The following is a 22082-nucleotide window of genomic DNA, read 5'->3' as shown; positions in this document are numbered from 1 at the left end:
ATTTATGGGTACCAATTTTATGTCTCTGTGCCCAGTATGAAGGAAGTAAGAGGTAGTTTCGCAAGCCAATTCTAACTAGCGTTAGCGCAATGACTGGGAGTCTATCTACTAGAACGCTAGCAGATAACCACAGACAACGCTAGTTTGGTTCACTGAAATATCCTCTCAGAAGTATCCATGAGAATGACCAGTTCAGTCAATGGCCACATTCAGAACCATACATCAAATGACCATCAACACAAATGACCATCAACACAAATGACCATCTCTAAGGCATATCTTTGGATGCCAGCAAAAAAAGTGAGAAAAATATGGCTGACAAATGTGAAATCCATCTGATTTAACGTGTCAAAACCAAATCATAGTCCTTAGTTGTTATAAAACATATACACATTTCAGACATACAGTATACTGTACATTCAGTTGTTCATATTTACAGCTGTGCTTCAAACATGAAGGTTCACTTGGTGTCCCATTTATAAATACAATTTCTTCACCTGAAAATCTTCCTTAAAAAAAACCCCACAAGTGCATTGAAAGTACAGACAAATATGATATAGTCATAATTTGTGTACTCACATGGAAGGGGAAACTACATTGAAATGCAGTGTCAATGCTCACACAAGTAAACACATTTCACAAGGTCTTCTTAGTCAATAATCAATATTCTATTCCTTACCAATCCAGTCTTGAGCAACAGAAGTGAACAATTATTTCTGTGTACTGATACTGCGTCGTGGATGGGAACAGGGGGAGCCCCCCATCTATTGTGATGCCCCCCATCCGTGCCCTCTGACCACGCCCTACTGTCCCTTGTCCTGGTCTGGTTTGGTCCACTAAATTCTGGTATGGTATGGACCGGTCAGTTCTGTTGACCCCTGAGGCTCTGCGGTCCTCAGCTGGACACAACGCTGTCTGATCCAGAGGCTTCAGCCTCATCAGCAGAGGTGGTAAGGGTAGGGTAAGGCCGTGGCTGGTCCAGGTTGACGTAGGTCACCTTCAGGCTGATGTAGTGCTCTCCCTCCAGGCAGGACAGGATCTCTAGCACCTCCTGGCCCAGCATGTGGAAGTCAGGCCTGAGCTCTGGCTCCGGGTCCCAGCACTCCAGCATGATGGAGTACCTGTAGAGAAACAACAGCATAGAACAATGACAACAGCTGTCAACAACCATGACAGAGTTCCTAATGCAACAACAACAGCTATAAAAGACTGTGATAGAACAGCTGTAGATCAGGAATGGGATGATCCACGTGACGCCGGTTGCCCGTTAAAATGATCTTACACTAGATCACTTACAAAGCATCAGGGCAGAACTGTGGCTGGTGCAGCCTGCGTCCCTTTAACAGAAAGTGAGTGATGTCATAGGGGTCCACTTCAGGATAGGGGCTCGCTCCTCTGGTCAACAGCTCCCACATCAGGACCCCAAATGACCACTGTGAAGACAAGGGATAAAGAGCTAGAAAACATTTACAAGAACTGGATCTCTAGCACCTCCTGGACCAGATTCATTTAGCAGATGCTCTTATCCAGAGCGACTTACAGTAGTGAGTGCATCCATTTTCATTATTTTTCGTACTGTAAGCCAGATACAGTATACAATGGCTATAAGAAAATTGAAATAGAGTCATAATCCCTCACCACGTCTGACTTGGTGGTGAACTTCTGTGTTTGCAGGCTCTCTATGGCCATCCACTTGACTGGTAGCTTGGCCTTCCTGTGGTCCTGGATGCTGTAGTACTCCTTGTCAAACACATCTCTGGCCATTCCGAAATCTGCCACCTTCACCGTGAACGTTTCATCAAGCCTAAAGAGACCATAGATAATAGACAGACTTTATAGATGGGACAGCCAGGCACTGGATTGAGAAATAGCATAAACAAAACATTAACGAGTGATAGAGCTGCCGTGCACTTACATGCAGTTTCGAGCTGCCAGGTCTCTGTGTACAAACTTCTTCTGGGCCAGGTACTCCATCCCTTTGGCAACCTGTAGCCCAAAGCCAATCAGGTCTTTCACTGTTGGATTCTGGAGGAAGAGAGGTGACACAGGAGTCATTCATGAACAATATAAACGTATGTTCTCTCTGACGAGCTGACTAGTGGCTATACTTTGTTATGATGAAGTATGAGGAAGAGTAGGCATTTAACATACCCTCCTTTCACAGAGTATGAAGTGGCGCAGGTCTCCATGTTTCATATAGGGCAGCACCACCAGGGGGAGCCCCTCCTGAGGCAGCAGGATACCCAGCAGGGAGAGAACATTGGTGTGATGGAACTCCTTCATCAGGATGCCCTCTCTCAGAAACTGCTCCACCTCCTCCAGGTCTGTGATCCCTGAGAGAGGGAGAATTGAACTATGTGTACCAAGCAGGACATACACTAGCACAGTTGTTTATGGCATGAGGGCTCAGCCCAACAAAATGAGAAGAATCCACTTACTGTTCAATGACTTAACAGCACAGTGGATTAACTGTTCTTGGTTATTGTTGTCTGTCAGGTAGCCGTGGTACACAGTCCCAAAATGACCTGAATAACGACAAAATTACATCAGTGTTTTGGGGGACATGGTGCTAGTCTAGTTACATACCTTAAACAACAACAAAAAGAACGAACAGGTAAATGAGTGGAAATAGAAATAGATGGATTCTAATGAATATTACGGACAGACCCATTTTGCTTCTCTTAGTCAGTGTCTGAGGAGGTCCCGATCTGTTTGGCGTGACAATGACCATAGGAGTTGGCAAGACAGCACAAACAGATCTTGGACCGGGCTATCCAGACCATACCTTTGCCGATGATCTGGTTGTGGTGAACGTTGAGCCTGTCGGCTGGGATCAGGACATCTTTGACCTCCTCCAGGAGCTCAGGTCTCAGGGTGTCCAATGAGATCAGAGGCGTGGCTGAGGGGTCAAAGGTGGCAGCGTAGAGCAGGCTATGTAAGGCTATCCCTCCTGAGCCTGTCCTTTGGCTCACCTGGTTGGACCATTCTGGAGTACAGAGGAGACACGGCAAGAGAAACCCTTGATTCATTGATATGAATCACAAGATTAATGAACCATAATAAATGTTCACACCAAAGATCTCACCTTGTCGATAGTCACCTGTGGGGGATCGGTCAGGGTTGCTGCTTAGCCGACTGCGGACAAACATCCTTGCTAAACTAGTGTCTACTTCGCCTGAAATGTTTTCATCAACATAATTAATTACATTGCCTTACACAGTACATACTCAAAAACGTTAGATACCTAGCAGAAAATATAAAATGTCTTAAATGCACACATGGTAAGTTATTGCTTACATGACAACAATTGTTAAAGGCATAAAAATGTAGGTCTGTCTAACCCGTGCTATCATTTAAGAATACTGGTAAATGTACTGGTAGATGAAAGTGCATCTTCTTGTAGCGAATTCCACACACAGTAACGGTTCTCACCTTTCTTCTTCCTCCTCACATGTTTCATGGTGATGAAGGCCATGGCAGCACCAACACACAACGCAATGACAATTCCAAACATGATAACCACTACGTTGGTGGTGTTGTTGACGAAGACCACCGTGCCCACCTCATAGGCACGCCCATTTACAGACACCTAGGACAGAAACCAGGATATTACTCACACCTTATTCTGGGATCAGTTTAATATCACTTTCATTTAAGGACCAGTCTACTAATGGATTGATGGTTTGCTTTCAAGGTTAGGGTCAATTCCATTTCAATTCATTTAATTCGGGAAGTAAACAGAAATTCAATTATCAATGCATGTTAGCTCGCACGATTCTTGCCGTTCTCCTTCGACCTCTCTCATCAACGAGCTCTTTTGTCCACAGGACTGCCGCTGACTGAATGTTTTTGGTTTGTCACACCATTCGCGGGAAACCCTAGACTCAGGAGGGCGGCTGTTTTTGAGATACTGGAACCGGAGCGCCTAGCACCGACGATCATACCCCGCTCAAAGTCACGTAGGTCACTCATTTTACCCATTCTAATGTTCAATTGAACAGTAACTGAATGCCTCAATGTCTGTCTGCCTGCTTTATATAGCAAACTACGGCCACGTGACTGTCTGTAGGAGTGATACATTTTCATGAAGGGGGTGGTGTACCTAATAAACTGGCCACTGAGTGTATATGGAAGTAGTTTAGTGCCCAAAAACAGGGTTAATTATGGGTAAAGCACATATATATATATTTTTAAAAATAATTTCCTGATCTTTCTTAAATCTCTCAGATATAGGAAAGACACTTTAGAACAAAGTTCCTTTAGATTTCTTTTTTTACTTTGTTTCCCCTTGTATTTAATGCTTTCTATGGGCTAATAGCCCCCCCCCCCCCCCCCCCCCCACCCCCACGGCTTAGACTCTTAAGGATTAAGTTCAACTAGGTTAGCCATTACAGTAGCTCACCATGACAGGCGAACCTTCCCTGGGGATGATGAGATCCTTGGGGATCCTGCAGGTCAGTTCGTTGTCCAGTACTTGGACTCCGCAGTCCACACCTCCGATGGTCATTATGATCTCCATGCAGAGGCTCACCATGCTTAGCTTGTTGTGCTGCAGACCATGGAAAAACACTTCAATGAGGAATTCATCGGAGCTTGAATATGAAATGACATCTTTAAAACCAGATTACACACTGTTTCAGTTGTAAACTGGTTGCAATGAAGTCATTTCAACCAGCTTTGCCCACTGGTACCTAAGAAATCAACTACTCACACTATTTATACAACAATTGTGGTTAGATTTACCCATCAACCAATTGGTTAATCTAGAGTTACTGTGATGGTTGAAAACAATGATGATTGACTGACTGACTACGTAACTGACTCTCTTCAAAGCTGAGTCCTGTGTGTATAATTGTGAACGTACATGCAGTGAAACCTCAGTCTGTCCAGGGCTCAGGCTCAGTACGTTGCCTTCATACTCAAAGGGGGTGATGCTGGCGTCTGGTTGGTATTCAAAGTCCTTCCTCACCAGATTGATGGCCCCGTCCATGCCGATATTAATAAAACCCTTGTCTGTCTCATTTCTGGGGAAGACAGGGGCAAAGCACTCCATATGCGTGGGGGTTGCTGTGCCGTTGCAGACCTGCGTTATGTTCAACACATCAAATAGTGTCAATAACAGTACTCTGGGGTCATTTAATCAAATACAATCAAAGACTGGCATTTAATGGATATTACCCCCATCATAGGTTTATGAAGCCCAGAGTTGTGAACCCTGCAGGGTAACTTACACGCTGCAGATACTTCTTCAGTCTGTTGGATTTGTAGTGGATCACAGTGTTGTACGCAGAGTCCAGATTTTTGCCTTTGATGATGATCTTGGATCCACTTAATCACAGAATTGAACAAAGAGAAAAACAAACACATAGAGACTTGCTGTTAGAGGTCAACGTTGCTGACTGTAGAAACCAGAGAAACCAGCACTATTTGCAGTTTATTCTCTATTATTATTCAAATGGTTGTGCCAGTTGCTGAAATGTGACCCAGAAAAGGCACAGCATTGTTACACAACAGGTCTTAGCTTGTTTATTTCTGCTGGCTAATCACATCCTCACTTAGGTTTACCTCATTGCCTCTCGAGAGATTGCACATTTCCTGCACAGCATGTTTCCCCTCAGCTAAAAGTGTAGGCACTGCCCGGAACACATTTGACTTATCACTGTCTTCTTGGTCAGCATCATCTGTGTGCAATTAACTGTTTTCTACAGCTCTATAGAGCACATTTGCAGGTCAATCAGCTAGGCCCAGAAGCACACAGATGATGCCTAGTGGCTAGTATCCATTTGTATGGCCTACCTTCGGAAGCTGCAGGCAGGCCGTATCTCAGTGATCACAGGGTTGCTCTTGTAGTGGAACATCTTGTTAGTGGACACCTGGGATTGGTCAATGACAACCCTCACGGGCACCTTCTTCACTGCTGCCACACCTTTAGACAGGCAGACTATGGAGGACATGGTCCCCGTACCCTTAGAGACACTGACAGAGACACAGTAAGACAATAACATCATATTATGGACACTGATATAGATCCAGACAGAAACAGTAAAAGTTATATGTACTATGAAAGTCACAGGTTCTACAGTTACAATGAGACACCCAGGCTGAGAGAGCAAATTGCACAGCTGAAACAGTAGATGCCCATAATTACCTCTTGATGGGGCAGTCCTGGTCTCCTATAGCCACAGTCTTAATCATCCCAGCATTCAAGTGAGGCCCTGTCAGTGTGACCAAAGTGCCCCCTACCTGAGGCCCGTAGTCAGGCATGATTTCTGTGATACTTGGCTCCTGGATAGAATTGTAGACATTAGAGTGGATGAAATACATTGTTTTGAATAAAAGGTTGTGTCAACAGTCAAATAAATGTAATCCTCCTCACCACAAAAGTGAACCCTGTAATTTGAGCCTGCCCTTGGATTGAGTAGCGTCCCTCCACCTTCCCCTCACGCACTTCCACAGTGATGTTGAGATCCTGGTATGGGCCTGTAACATTAGGGTGAATGCTACACACCAGCCTAGGAGTGGTCAGGGTGAAAGATCAGTGTTGACTACGGCCTCAAGAATAACAAAGCTATGAGGTCATTTGACAGAGTTGATTTGAAGTTTGGATGTCTCCATGCATTCTGTGTCTGTTACTTACTGCGTGCTGTTGCTCTTCTCTGACAGTACAGTGCAGGGAGTCTCTCCCACCCTCACCAGGTGGGTCTCCTTGCTGATGACGGCTGGTCTTATAGGAGACTGGAACTCCCAGCCACACAGCTTAAGCTCCGTCTCACCATTAGGGGGAGCTGTCTTAGGGAAAAACTGGATCCCCCCATACAATACAATCAGAAAAACATGATGCAGTTGACATTTCCTCAAATGCTTTACACATTTTCTTCAAATGGTCAACTACTCACTTTCAAATATTCTATTAAGAATGTGTCGGTTTCTTCGACCCATGTGTTTTGGTGGCCGTTGTTCTGACATTTATGACAGAGGATCCGTTTAAAAAGAGCCACTCCCTACTCCGGCCCCCAAGCAGTCTTACCTCTGTGATGAAGGGAGGACAGGACTCGTTCTTCCACTGGGCGGGACACTCCTCCTGCCTGGAGCACACCGCCGAGCACCAGCCACACCCTGTAAACCTGGGCGCCGCCAGGCATGTGGAGCAGGTTAGAAAGTGTTTACATCCTGGCCCTTTAGGAGACACACTGAACATCTGTCACAGAGGAAGAGGAAGCGAGAGAGAGGTGAAGAGAGGGGGAGAGAGGGAAGAGAGAGGGGGAAGAGAGGAAGAGAGAGAAAAGAAAGGGAGTGGGAAAGAAATTGTTACAGTATTCTCTGCCTTTTAGAAATCAAAAGTAAAAGTGAGGTAATGAGCACTTATGACTGAATAGAAAAGGCACCTTATTTCCAACCACAAAGAGCAAGGACTCGTCGGATTGCACAGCAGCTTTCCTGGACACTTCTGTTTCCTCACCCAGAGAATAGTTGGCAAAGATGATAGGACTTGACCTCCTCAGGATGAGCTACAGTCAAAGACACTACAGTTATATCACTGAGCCATGGCAGACCTATGAAAGGAATGGATTTATAATATGTTCTACTCAGGTTGGTTAAAGTGCTGAGAGACCTAATGATCTTCATTGGAAAAAACTGATTGTATAATGTTCACACCCGAGGAAAGACAGTCATGCACATGGTACAATTTTTTAATATAGCTCAATCTACCCCCACTTTCACTGAATCTGCATTCATGAACTAGACACTGTCATTTCATATTCTCCTACTAGACACCTCAGTGACTGTACTGCAACACAAACACACTAAGCACATAGACACAGTGAGTGTACCTGCAGCAGCCTGCCGTCCTTGGTGCCAATGTGTGCCACAGTGTTGTCCCCGATGATGGTGACCAACACTGAGGTGAGCAGGACGTTGTTCATGTACCTGTTGAAGAGGTCCACCCTGTAGTAGGGTTTAGACACTAGGGTGGGACTTTCCCTGCACGTGGCATTGTTCTCTGAGCTCTGCACAGACACAACACACATAGAGACAACAACATTACTCATACGGACTGACTGACTACTCATACATGAGTACTCATTTCACACAATTTCCACTTCCCTTTTTAGATTGCTTTATTAAAATGGTGTATACACGGATTTATTTTACATTACATAGTTGTTGTTTTTTTAATTTTGCCTTTATTTAACTAGGCAAGTCAGTTAAGAACAAATTTTTATTTACAATGACGGCCTACCCCGGAGAAACACTAACGACGCTGGGCCAAATGCGCGCCACCCTATGGGACGCCCAATCCCAGCCACTTGTGATACAGCCTGTAATCGAACCAGGGTCTGTAGTGACATCTCTAGCACTGAGATGCAGTGCCCTAGACTGCTGCGCCACTCGGGATCCCTCTTTGCCTATATTGGTTGTTTGTCATATTCTCCATTAAGCTGCAATAAGTTTATGTGATTTGTTTTTGTAGTGTCTTGAACCCACCCACCCTCCCTTCCGTGTGCACACACACACACACACACACACACACACACACACACACACACACACACACACACACACACACACACACACACACACACACACACACACACACACACACACACACACACACACACACACACACACACACACACACACCCTTGCACCTCCAGCCCTCACCCCTGTAACAGAGCATAGCTCTGACAACCCTGACACTGAAAACGGCTGTAAACCAGTAGTGAACCATGGCTTCACACTGTGAAAATAGAAAGACTCAAAACACTATCTTCGTGTAGTAAAACCATGAAAAGTAGTGCACCTAACCAAAGATGTGTTTGGAGAGTGGTTGAATGTAAACCCAATGTAAGCGTTAAGATACACAGAATGTATTTCAAAACAGAATTGAAGTACCTTGAAACACCAAAGTAGTTCTTCAACCTGAATATTGGTGTTTTTAAGAGAGTGTTGTGAAACAATAGATAACAATAGTTTTTAACACCTCTCCCACGTGAACTTGACCAAATTCAAAACAGCAATCCTTCTCAATCATTATTTAAGCTTTTATACAAAAATATGATGGTTGACTGTTTTTCCACTTTACTAGTGAAATAGTAATTGAAATGATTGCCAATATTGAAAAGTTTTGTTAAAAATGACCCATCAACTTCAATGAATGATGGAGATTAATTGGGTTTTCTGCCCATATCATTTAAGGTACTCTAGTCTTTTCCCATTGTGTTTTATGTAATTTATCTAGATTTGGTCATGTAATTTCTTATTATTTTTTAAAGTTTAGTCACAACTAGGGCTGTTACGGTGACCGTATTACCGCCACACCGGCGGTCACGAGTCCTAATTCTATGTGACCATTTAGTCACGGTAACTAGGCTTTTTCAAGCTCTGATCGTGCTGATGCTCATTAGTAGCCTACCAAACTTGCTAAGTGCCTAGTACTCAGCACTCTATTGCCCCTCTAATCACTCTGACATCAATGCAAACATAATAGAAAATCTAATCCAACACTTCATGAGAGCCCATGAGCTCATGTTAAGAAACATTTCTGTAGGCTATGCAGTGATGGCCTCTACTAAAAAGAGGATGTTCCAATCAGCTTTCTATATTTATTTCTCAACTTTCCTAATATTAAGCACATTGCTTCGCTTTACAACAGGAGTATAGCCTGCCTGGCATGAAAATAAATAACGAGAAAAGCGTGCTCCTTTTGCTATTTAAGTGCATAGATGACATGTATTTTTGTTCCACTTCCACTGTATTGAGACGGGTATATGATAATGGTCCATTCTAAATCCAAACAAATTTCACACATATATTATTTAGTATATGTAAAGACAAGATTAAATCAAGAATAGTCGAATGGGTGACAATAATATCCTATCCCTTGTGAATGATATATTATCACTTTTTCAAATCGTAGTTGCACACCTCATGTAGCCTAGCCCATAGGGCTATATGTTTTGATAAGGATTGTATCACAACTAAAAAAACAAAGCATCATTAGAGTCGCATCAGGCTGTCTTAGAGTGTATTAAAAATCTAAACAAATAGCCCAACTTTTGTAAAGTTGCATAAATAACTCTAAATTAAACATTTAGGAGGACCTGTTTCTTTGTTAACAGTTCAACACAGAATAGCCTCATGTACGCATTCCCTCAAATCGTTAGGATAAAATATTGTTTCTATTTTATTTAGTTATGTTCAATTGTATTCTTCATACTATAAAATAATCTAAAACAATGCCATGGAATTCTAAGAAAAGCTTGTCTGCTAAATGAACTAGTGTAGCCCACAGCCATATGGCATAGCCAGATCCGGAGCTAACATAAGGACAACTCAGAGTATGGTATTCTCTTCTTCTGAAATAGACTACATTTTATTCATATCATGTTTCTTTAGACCTATCTAAAATAAATCATGGATTTATTGTGATGGTGTAGGCTATATTAAATTGATTCGTTAGACTTTTTAAAATGTAGCTGTTCCAAAGGTCTGCTTCAGTGGCTCGTAGGCTATACATGGAAGTCGGGAGATGCTAAATGTGTTTATGTAAATTAACGGTCAATTACCGTGAGACCGGCAGTTATTTGTTTGACAATCACCGGCTGACAAAATGTCATGACCGCCACAGCCCTAGTCACAACATTTCTCAATTTATAGTATGTCAACCAATCAGCTGTGCAGCCTGACTTGTTTGCCATCACTTTTGCATCATTTCTTTGAACCATACACTTTTTCAATTCATCATCAATCCAGAGGACTCTAACAGTTCTCACCGTTAATTTCTTAACAGGTGCATGCTTGTCAACAATTGTCATGAATAAATGTTAAAAAATACTTCCAGTGCTGCATCTGGATTCACTTAATGATACACATCAGACCAACACATTATTTTTTTTACATCTTTAACAAAAGTGTCCTGAGGATTTAAAAAAAAAAAAAAAATCTCTGATAAATTACTTTATGCCCACTTTGGCTTTCCTTGTTATTGCCACAATATTATGGTCACTACAGCCAATGGGAACTGATATTGCTTTCGAGCAAAGCGCCTCAGCATTAGTGAAGATATGATCAATGCATGTGGATGTCACAGATCCAACACTACTGGTATGCACTGTAGTTGGTTGAGTGATAACCTGGGTCATATTACAGCCATTAGTCACAGTTAGAAGCTTCCTCCTGAGAGGACAGCTAGTTGCTAACCAGTCAATGTTCAGGTCACCCAGAAAATAAAGCTCTCTGTTAAGATCACACACTCTATCAAGCATTTCACACACATTATCTACATATATACTGACTGTTAGCCCTTGCTAGCCTATAGCAACACCCTAAAAGAATAGGCTTTAGATGAGTCAGGTGAACCTGCAACCACAACACCTCAATAACACCTGACATGAGATCGTCTCTAAGCATTACAGAGATATGGCTCTGAATATATACAGAAACACCTCCCCTAAAGCCATTCCTGTCTCGTCTGTTAATGTTATCTCCTTGTATTTCTACCGCTGTATCATCAAAGGAATTATCGAAGGGAGTCTCAGAAATGGATAATATATTAATATTATCCGATGTTAGCAAGTTATTGATTTCCTGAACCTTATTTCTAAGGCTACATATATTAATATAGCCTTTTCTTGTGTAGCTTATCAGAGATGGACATACTATTGAAAAGATCAAACGAAGCAATAGACAAAAACAACACTGCTCCGCATGGGTACTGTTGTTGCTAAACTCACTGCTCTGGTAGCAAGGGAAAAACTCTAAACAGATGTTCCGTAATGTGATTCTGGTGCAACACCCAGAACTACGAGCATACTGTATCAACCTTAGGGCTAGGAATTGTCAGGGACCTCACGATACGATATTATGCTGATACTTAAGCGTCGAAATAATATGTATTGCGATTCTAACAATTCTCACAAATCTATATTGTGATTCGATACAGGGATTTTATTGCGATTCGATGTTCCAAACATACTGCTCACCAGTGTCTGCTGCAGCGGGTCAAGAGAGAGCCATGAGAAAACGAGTTTTGATCAGTCATGGAAATAAAAGTGCTTTAAACAAATTGGCTCCCTATTTAAAAAGAAGATGGAGAACAAGCTATGAAGGACAAATACTGGAGTTTTGGTAAAGGTACAGCCAACTAGCACAAAAATAGTATTGTCAAAATTATACTACACGATATATCATCAAATATAATATCCTGATATGTTACTGTATCGATTATTCCCCCATTCACTATCAAGCATGGAGTGTAATTTTAGCTGAATATATCAACACAAACACAGCTGAACATAAATACAGCTACTCCAGTACAGTACAATTAGCTAACCTACCCCGACATGCCTCTACCATTCCTTTGAGTGTCTTCAATACACATTTAATCTGATCTTCCCCACTTACTAAAAAAAATGTGGGTTTAAAAACAACCCAATTTGGGTAAATATTGGGCAGAACACACATTGTGTTATTTTGACCCAGCCAGTTGGATCACAAACAACCCATTGTTTTCTTTAAATTGGGTTGTTGACGCTGGGTTATGGAGCTATGATCCACCGGGTCATAGCAGAAGACTGGAGGAGGTGCTTTCAGATATTTATTTTTGGCCACCCATGACAGTAAATGTCATTCCGGTTAATCTGTTCTGTTGTATTGTCAACATGTTAAGGTTGAGCACTGACGCTTTTGTAGCTTTAATTATGGCGTACACTAGAGAAGGAGTTCATTAAGTGCCTATGTATATCCCAAAGTTGGGACAATTACCACATTGTTATAATATTTAAATAATGTTATAATTGTTTTATATTAAAACGTGCAATGTGCAAAAATATAGATTTTTTTTAATTTTCAGTTTATAAACTTAACATGAAGAAAATTAATGAGATTTACTCTCACGGGCCAAAAAGAACTCTGAAACTCTGAAAAAAGGCCACGTTTTTGGATTACACAATTTTACAATTTTCTTAAAATTTAACCATCAATTGGGTTTCTATTCACTTTTATGCTGGGTTGACCCAGCAGATGGGTATTTTTTATGTAATCCCTAGGTTATTTTCAGGAGGCATGGCCTCCAGATAGGTATTTTTGGCCACTTGTTCATCTCATGTTTGTGCACTGCAAATGTACCTTTCCCTTCAATATTTTTGCACATTACATAATTTAATATAAAAAAACATTATTCATAACATTATTTCAACAGCATAACAAAGTGGCAACTATCCCAACACTGGGATACGCATAGGCCCTTGAAGAAATCAACTTGTGTAATTGACATTAAGATACACAAGTGTCAGTGCTCAACTTTAACTTGTGTTGACAATATAGCAGAACAGATGAAGTGGAATCAAATTTACTCTCACAGTTGGCCAAATATAACAATCTGAAAGTAACTCCCCTACTCAGCCATGCCTCCAGTCTTCCGATCTAACACGGTGGATCATAGCTCAAGTGACCCAACTGGCTGGGTCAAAAATAACCCAACTTGTGTTCTGTCCAATATAAAATACTGGGTTGTTTTTAACCCAGCACTTTTGTTGCGTACAAATACTATAATCCATTGAAATGTTTAACATTGACAATATGGCTGGCTGTTACACTTTTGTAACAGTGTACTTTATTGACTTAAACATTAATGACAGTACTGACGAACGACAGCAGACAACTCATGGCGTCATCCACTTAAAACACCTCAGAGATGGAATAAGTAGAGTATCCCTTCCTATAAACAGTAACCCTACAAACACTGTTCTTCCTCTATTGGATGAGTCAGACAGTAAAATGCTTTGAAGTGACACAGCTACTTTAAAATGGAGACCATTCCCTGCTCCTTGCTCTTTCCTGCGCTTGCTCTCTCTGTGTCTCGTGTGCCTGTTTCCATGCACTCATACAACACGTGTAGCAGCCAGGCGCAGGGATACACTCCCTCCCCTTCACATTCCGTCTCTTTATCAACACCATTTATAACCTCTGAGTTGGCACACTGTACCTGCAGGTGTACACATCGTTCTATGAGCTCAGAGTCGTCAAGTTTAAGAGTCGCCACACCTTGACAGCGGATATTACACAGCCAAACACTTTAAAAAAAAAATGAATACAGTTTTTTGAATGCAACTGCTGTCTATTTTTCCAACTATCCATACACTACATTTCCAATTCTTCTTCTTCAAAGTAATAATTAATGTCACACTTTAACCTAGTCATAGTCATAATATCATTAAACAGCTTCATTTGTTTTTCTCAAACATAGGGCATCATACAATAGGTCAAGTCTACCCTAACCTAACATAGTTAAGATTTCAGGAACAGCGATAGCAGGACTTTCATGTACTAAGGCAGTATCAACAGTTACGACCCTTACAATCATGGTTATTACCATGTGCTGAAACTCAACAGAGCAGAACAACAGTGTGGCAATGTGCCGGTGAGATCGGACTCATTCACCTCTTCCTCCCTCCCTTCCTCCCTGTTCTCACACATCTGACTTCCTCCTCTCATAGTACTGGGACTTCTAATAGACAATACAATAAGACTAACCTATATCAGTCCAATGACATAGTCATGATTTTGGACTGTTGAATATCAATCAAACTATTACATATTCCTGTCTACCATCAGGCTTCACCAACTACCTAACTGAAGCCCTGGCAGAGCAGAAGAGAGCGGAGTAGACCTGTCACTGACCTCATGAGGGCAGCTCTCGCAGAGCTGGAAGTGGCAGAGCCCCCTGGAAAGCTGCTCTGGGCTGGAGCTGCAGCAGTCCTCCACTCCCTCATCAATGGCCCTGTTCACGTGGTCAATTGGGAAGGCACACAGGGCTGAGTTACTGTAGGGCTTCCCAGATTCATCTGTCTCTGCAAACACCCCATAGAGAATGTCATCCTTCTCCCCCACTCCTAGCTCGTCTGCCAGCTCCTTCCCGGCCCGGGTGAAGTGGGCCGCCTGCAGCCTGTTATAAACCACATCCTCGAACACCTTGCTCCCCGTCCTTCTCCTCCTCCGCCTGCGTTTGGGCTCGAAGCGACACTCCAGCACCAGCTCACGGTACATCCACACCTCTGTGTCCTTCACCGGAAGACGGCCCAGTCGCGTTTGATACAGAGAGGAGTCCAGGAAGTTCTCTCTCTGGACAGACAGGAAGTAGACATAGTCCTGTGTGGAGAAGCTGTAGATGTAGTCGATCCGGTAGGAATTCTGTAGTTGAGGGAGCACGGTCAGACCCTTCATGACCATGTCAAAGCCATCCAGGGTCGACAGCGGCCGGCGCACCGATATGGACAATCTGCCATACCTCTGTGCCACACTCTCATTGAGTGTAGCCACTACAAAGAAATAGGTTGTGTAGCCTTGCTCCACGATGATGACCTCAGTGCCCAGGGGGCTGGCCAGGCAGTCAGGGCAGTCGGAGGGTGAGTTAGCAACCTGCCTGAAGAGACACTCAGATTTAGGTGGGGTACCATTAGAGTTAATTTCATGTAAGTAACAGACCCCATGCTGAGAGCTCCCACAGGAGTATAGAGAGGTAAGATAAGACGATGAGTCCAAGAGCAGGACCTCATTGTTCGTGTCCACTGAGTCCTCAGGATCAGCCTCAATGCCACACAGGGTACAGGTCTGACACTCTGGGCTGCCCACTGGGCCTGTCCTCAGCTCCCATAACTTACTGAGCCTATCACTTACTGCCTCAATGACATTCTCAGAAGCCACATAAACCTCAGGCTCGTCCGGGTTGATCACTATGTTCTGGATGGGTTTAGCAGTCTGGAAGTGGGTTATCGAGTAGCTAACATTGAAATCCACGTCCTTGCGAGGGGTCCTGGGACAGGTGTACAGTCCTGAGGCTTTGAGGGTTTGTATCCACATGCATGTCACCAGGAAGGTGGCCCAGGGGACCATCGCCACTCCACACTGCACTGTTACTGCTACTGTCTGTTACCTACAGCCACGAGATTTCTCCTCTCCTCATGAACATTCTGGGGAACAGCAGGAGATCTGTGAGGAGAGAGAGAGAGAGTTAGAGAGAGAAAGAGAGAACAGTCTGTAGCACCCAGCCTCACCCTACTAGAATCTGAAGTCAAATGTCTACTGTTTGCTGAGCAGCACCTAGATCTTCTGCACAGATTCTGTCAGACCTGGGCCCTGACATTAAATCTCAGTAAGACAAAAATAATTGTGTTCCAAAAAAGGTCCAGTTGCCAGGACCACAAATACAAATTCCATATAGACACTGTTGGCCTAGAGCACACGAAAAACTATACATACCTCGGCCTAAACATCAGCGCCACAGGTAACTTCAACAAAGCTGTGAACGATCTGAGAGACAATGCAAGAAGGGCCTTCTACGCCTTCAAAAGGAACATAAAATTTGACATACCAATTAGGATCTGGCTAAAAATACTTGATTCAGTTATAGAAACCATTGCTCTTTATGGTTGTGAGGTCTGGGGTCCGCTCACCAACCAAGAATTGACAAATTGGAACAAACACCAAATTGAGACTTTGCATGCAGAATTCTGAAAAAAATATCCTCCTTGTACAATGTAAAACACCAAATAACACATGCAGGGCAGAATTAGACCGATACCCGCTAATGATCAAAATCCAGAAAAGAGACGTTAAATTCTACAACCACCTAAAAGGAAATCGATTCCCAAACATTACATAACAAAGACATCACCTACAGAGAGATAAACCTGGAGAAGAGTCCCCTAATCAAGCTGGTCCTGGGGCTCTGTTCACAAACAGACCCCACAGAGCCCCAGGACAGCAAAACAATTAGACCCAACCAAATCATGAGAAAACTAAAAGATAATTACTTGATACATTGGAAAGAATTAACAAAAAAACTGAGAGAACTAGAATGCTATTTGGCCTTAAACAGAGAGTAAGTACACAGTGGCAGAATACCTGACCACTGTGACTGACCCAAAATTAAGGAAAGCTTTGACTATGTACAGACTTAGTGAGCATAGCCATGATATTGAGAGACCGCCGTAGGCAAACCTGGCTCTCAAGAGAAGACAGGCTGTGTGTACACTGCCCACAAAATGAGGTGTAAACTGAGCAACACTTCCTAACCTCCTGCCAAATGTATAACCATATTCGAGACACATATTTCCCTCAGATTAGACAGACTCCCAAAGAATTTGAAAACAAATCAAATTTTGATAAACTCCCATATCTATTGTGTGAAATACCACAGTGTGCCATCACAGCAGCAAGATGTGTGACCTGTTGCCACAAGAAAAGCGCAACCAGTGAAGAACAAACACCATTGTAAATACAACCCATATTTATTTATTTTCCATTTTTTATTTGAACTATTTGCACATCGTTACAATACTGTATATAGCCATAATATGACATCTGAAATGTGTACTGTTTATTTCACTTGCTTTGGCAATGCAAACATATTCTATGTAACCTTTATTTTACTAAGCAAGTCAGTTAAGAAAAAATTCTTATTTACAATGACTGCCTACCCGGCCAAACACTAACCCGGACGACGCTGGGCCAATTGTGCACCACCCTATGGGACTCCCAGTCATAGCCAGTTGTGATACAGCCTGGAATCGAACCAAGGTCTGTAGTGATGCCTCTAGCGCTGATATGCAGTGCCTTAGACCGCAGCGCCACTCGGGAGCCCAATAATGCCCATTGAACGGAATTGAGAGACAGAGCGAACGAGAGAAAAAGAGAGAAAGAAAGACAGCCAGAGAGAAAAAGAGAAGAGTGGGCGTGAACTAAACATAGAATTACAGTGGCTTGATGTATTCAGCTTTTTAAACTGAGGGATATGACATTTAATGACCAGTGAGTCACAGTTTTATTTACTTTGCTCTCCCTACATGTGTTGTAAAAGAGACACGATAGTATGTGTATTACTGGGGGATGGGAAGGTTTGTTAATACAATCTGTGGTTGAGAGAGTGGTTTTTTGTACTAACATTTTAAACATGATTTCATATTTATCCAAACAGATTCGTATGCATGACTTAAATGTGTGAGTAGCAGTCCAGACTGAGTCATTAGGGTTGCACTTAATGGGAAATGCCAACTTGTTCAAAGTTGGACAAAACAAAACGTGCACAATGTTGACATAACTATGGAAATGTTCTGTATTTTTCTCAGTCTCGTTTTACCTCAACTAAAAATAATACCTAACACTTTGTGTAACCCTATTTCATGTTTCATTACATTGTCTGATATATTTCATGTAGGAAAATATACTGTCAGAATGAAAGCGAGATTTAGCAAATATTTGGCTATACCCAGTCATCCTCATGAGCCCTTCCCAGCTAGCTAGTTTATGCTGGTTAGCTGGAAACAATGACAGCATGGGGCTAGTTAAGACTTTTAAATATAAAGTTAACTTGTAGTATTGGTCACCATCTGGATGTCAATTTGGGCACCAGGCGTGTCCATATAGACTCTCCCGAACGACAGAGCAGCGTAACATGCCAATTAACGTAGCTAATGTAACGACAAACCGGTGCGAATTACCATTGCAATGGTGTCGTTTTGGGGTGCTATGCAGTTTCTTCGCGCTGGGCAGCTGTATCACATGTCATCCGACGTAACGTGGCCAATTTTTTCCATCCCACTGTATTTTATTTTGATTATGATAGCAGCCTATATTATAATTAACTTGTCCTATTGTATTGGTAGTAAACATTTGGATGTCACCGTGATAAGGTATAACGTCGCTGCTCAATGGGGACAGTGTGCGCTGCAACACAACACCACCCGGCACAGCACTGCAGCTTGGAACAAACTAGATAGGCTACACTATCACCCCATACAGAACCAATCAGTCGATATAACAGGGTGACAGCTAAAGCACACGGTTTCTTATACCCAGAGGTGCAACATCCGGAAACGCTTGCGAAACAGATCGGGTTGGGGTGTGAGAAGTCAATAAGTGAAAAATGCGTCCTTAGTTGTACATTTTTTCGAAATCGAAAGGTGCAACCTAGATTCGAGGCAATATCTTAAGTAGTTGAAAATGATGTTACTCCAACCTCGCCAAACACAACTTTATATCGAATGAGAGCCTTTGATTTGACGGCCTGGATATGCTTAGTTAGGTTTATAGCCAACGTCGCCATTTCAGGTGTGATCAGGGATTTCTATTGGGAGCAGTTTTAGCCTATCTAAAAACTGTCTTTGGCTAAAGTGAGATTTAAAAAAAAAAAATACAAGTACGACATTTAATATATACATTTTTGTAAAAACTTTTATTTTTAAGAACTATTACTCCGATAAAAACTGAATGATTCTTAAAACACTCCCAAATCCCAATTTAGGCAGACAAGTTTCAAATTCTCCCTGAAGTTTCTAGCCACGAGCACTAGCTAGCTGGGAAGTGCTCATCATGAAGAATGACTGAACCGAATCAGTGCGTCCCAACTCTCAGCTGCCTAACATATGTGATCAATTTCGGCACCAGGCGTGTCCATATAGTCCCCCCCCCCCCAGAACGACAGAGCAGCGTAAGAATGAGTGTGAGTTGCTATTTTGCCTACTAAGTCATATAAAAGTACATTATAGATGGAACAATCTCATTCAGGATAAATTGATAACAGAAGGAGAAAAATACTACGTCGCCCAACAACCGGCATGCATGTTTAAGACAATTTATAAACACATTTAAAAAGCACTGAATTGGTGTAAAGTCATATGCCAGTCAGATTGCCATTAACATTACATACCTGAGTGCGTAAATTATGCCGCGCATCCAGTTTAACTGAAAAATCTTGATTCCCAGACACAACACCAGTTGTCTAGTTGTATGTGGCACTATTACACGTTTTTCAATTCTGTGCGATATTATGGAGCAATTTCAGAAATTACGTGTGGGACAAGTCAAAGTTCCTTGTACACTCCTCACATGCCCCGCCTACGGCAATGAAGTATGTACTGGTTTTGATTGCACAATCTCAGTTCTAAGGTTTCTTTTCTTTCATATGTAACATCCAGATTACTTTTTACTCTCATCATCTGAAGTCACTTGAAGGACAGAAATTTTCACACTCATGAAAACAAGAGATCACGCACTCACTCTTCCGGGTAACAGGAAACGCAACACTCCCAACTACAGTATGTCCAAGCATTCTTGGCAGAAGGAATGCTGCTGTGGGGTAGGCCTGTCTGCATACAGTTGCCAGACATGCATTGCTATCAGAAGAAACTCAAACACATCCCAGGAAAGAATGTGCAGTCTCAAGGAACAAATATATTATTTACATGTAAAATAATTATAATTATACTCACCTCAAATCAACAAGACATTAAAATAATAGCAAGATCAATTACTTCATGTTAAGTGTGGACATTTAGCCACTGACTAGATTTATTAAAACCATGTACTTCTGGGGGACCAGAAACCGATGCAAAAGGCATGAGTCAATGTTGTCTTAAAGGCACGCATGTCTTGGACCAGTTTTAACTTCTTCACTTTCAAAATACATAAAAAAAACTATCTGCCCATGTAACGGATGTGAAATGGCTAGCTAGTTAGCGGGTACGCGCTAGTAGCATTTCAATCAGTTACGTCACTTGCTCTGAGACTTTAAGTAGGGTTGCCCCTTGCTCTGCAAGAGCCGCGGCTTTTGTGGAGCGATGGGTAACGACGCTTCGTGGTTGACTGTTGTTGATGTGTGCAGAGGGTCCCTGGTTCGCGCCCGTGTCGGGGCGAGGGGACGACGTAAAGTTACAACTGTTACACCCATCATGGTGCACATAGTCAAACGTTTACCTACAGTTGAAGTGGGAAGTTTACATACACCTTAGCCAAAATACATTTAAACTCCTAGAATTCCCTGTCTAGGGACAGATAGGATCACCACTTTATTTTAAGAATGTGAAATGTCAGAGTAATAGTAGAGAGAATGATTTATTTCAGCTTTTATTTCTTTCATCACATTCCCAGTGGGTCAGAAGTTTACATACACTCATTTAGTATTTGGTACCATTGCCTTTAAATTGTTTAACTTGGGTCAAATGTTTTGGGTAGCCTTCCACAAGCTTCCCACAATAATTTGGGTGAATTTTGGCCCATTCCTCCTGACAGAGCTGGTGTAACTGAGTTAGGTTTGTTGGACTCCTTGCTCACACACGCTTTTTCAGTTCTGCCCACAAATTTTGTATGGGACTGAGGTCAGGGCTTTGTGATGGCCACTCCAATACCTTGACTTTGTTGTCCTTAAGCCATTTTGCAACAACTTTGGAAGTATGCTTGGGGTCATTGTCCGTTTAGAAGACCCATTTGCGACCAAACTTTATCTTCCTGGCTGATGTCGCTTCAATAGGTCTACATAACTTTGCTTCCTCATGATGACATCTATTTTGTGAATTACACCAGTCCCTCCTGCAGCAAAGCACCCCCACAACATGATGCTGCCACCCCCGTGCTTCACGGTTGGGATGGTGTGCTTCGGCTTGCAAGCCTCCCCCTTTTTCCTCCAAACATAACGATGGTCATTATGGCCAAACAGTTCTGTTTTTGTTTCATCAGACCAGAGAACATTTCTCCAAAAAGTACGATCTTTGTCCTCATGTGCAGTTGCAAACCGTAGTCTGGCTTTTTTTATGGCGGTTTGGAGCAATGGCTTCTTCCTTGCTGAGCGGCCTTTCAGGTTATGTCGATATAGGACTCGTTTTACTGTGGATATATATACCTTTGTACCTGTTTCCTTCAGCATCTTCACAAGGTCCTTTGCTGTTGTTCTGGGATTGATTTGCACTTTTCACACCAAAGTACGTTCATCTCTAGGAGACAGAATGCGTCTCCTTCCTGAGCGGTATGACGGCTGTGTGGTCCCGTGATGTTTATACTTGCGTACTATTGTTTGTACAGATGAACGTGGTACCTTCAGGCATTTGGAAATTGCTCCTAAGGATAGGCCAGACTTGTTGAAGTCTACAATTTTTTTCTGAGGTCTTGGCTGATTTCTTTTTTCCCCCCATGATTTTCCCATGATGTCAAGCAAAGAGGCACTGAGTTTGAAGGTTGGCCTTGAAATACATCCACAGGTACACCTCCAATTGACTCAAATTATGTAAATTAGTCTATCAGAAGCTTCT

At 42.4% G+C, this 22082-nt stretch overlaps 1 protein-coding gene across 1 annotated transcript; it reads right to left on the bottom strand.

Annotated features, from left to right (window-relative positions):
• Window positions 1–259: 259 nt before the first annotated feature.
• LOC129814935 (macrophage-stimulating protein receptor-like) lies at window positions 260–19993 on the bottom strand. Its single transcript, XM_055868097.1, has 21 exons — window positions 19709–19993; window positions 14683–15990; window positions 7833–8009; window positions 7386–7508; window positions 7028–7198; window positions 6638–6801; window positions 6377–6512; window positions 6149–6285; window positions 5797–5976; window positions 5232–5328; window positions 4865–5083; window positions 4403–4549; window positions 3433–3589; window positions 3086–3175; window positions 2786–2986; window positions 2439–2525; window positions 2152–2333; window positions 1916–2025; window positions 1639–1804; window positions 1297–1433; window positions 260–1121 (listed from the first exon to the last, which is right to left on the bottom strand). Exons 2-21 carry the CDS (start codon window positions 15892–15894, stop codon window positions 896–898), a joined length of 4119 nt encoding a protein of 1372 aa, XP_055724072.1. The 5' UTR covers window positions 15895–15990; window positions 19709–19993; the 3' UTR covers window positions 260–895.
• Window positions 19994–22082: the final 2089 nt, after the last annotated feature.

The sequence above is a fragment of the Salvelinus fontinalis genome, chromosome 18, assembly GCF_029448725.1.
Source record: "Salvelinus fontinalis isolate EN_2023a chromosome 18, ASM2944872v1, whole genome shotgun sequence".
NCBI classification, from domain to species: Eukaryota; Metazoa; Chordata; class Actinopteri; order Salmoniformes; family Salmonidae; genus Salvelinus; species Salvelinus fontinalis.
This window is presented reverse-complemented; position numbering and strand designations above follow the sequence as displayed.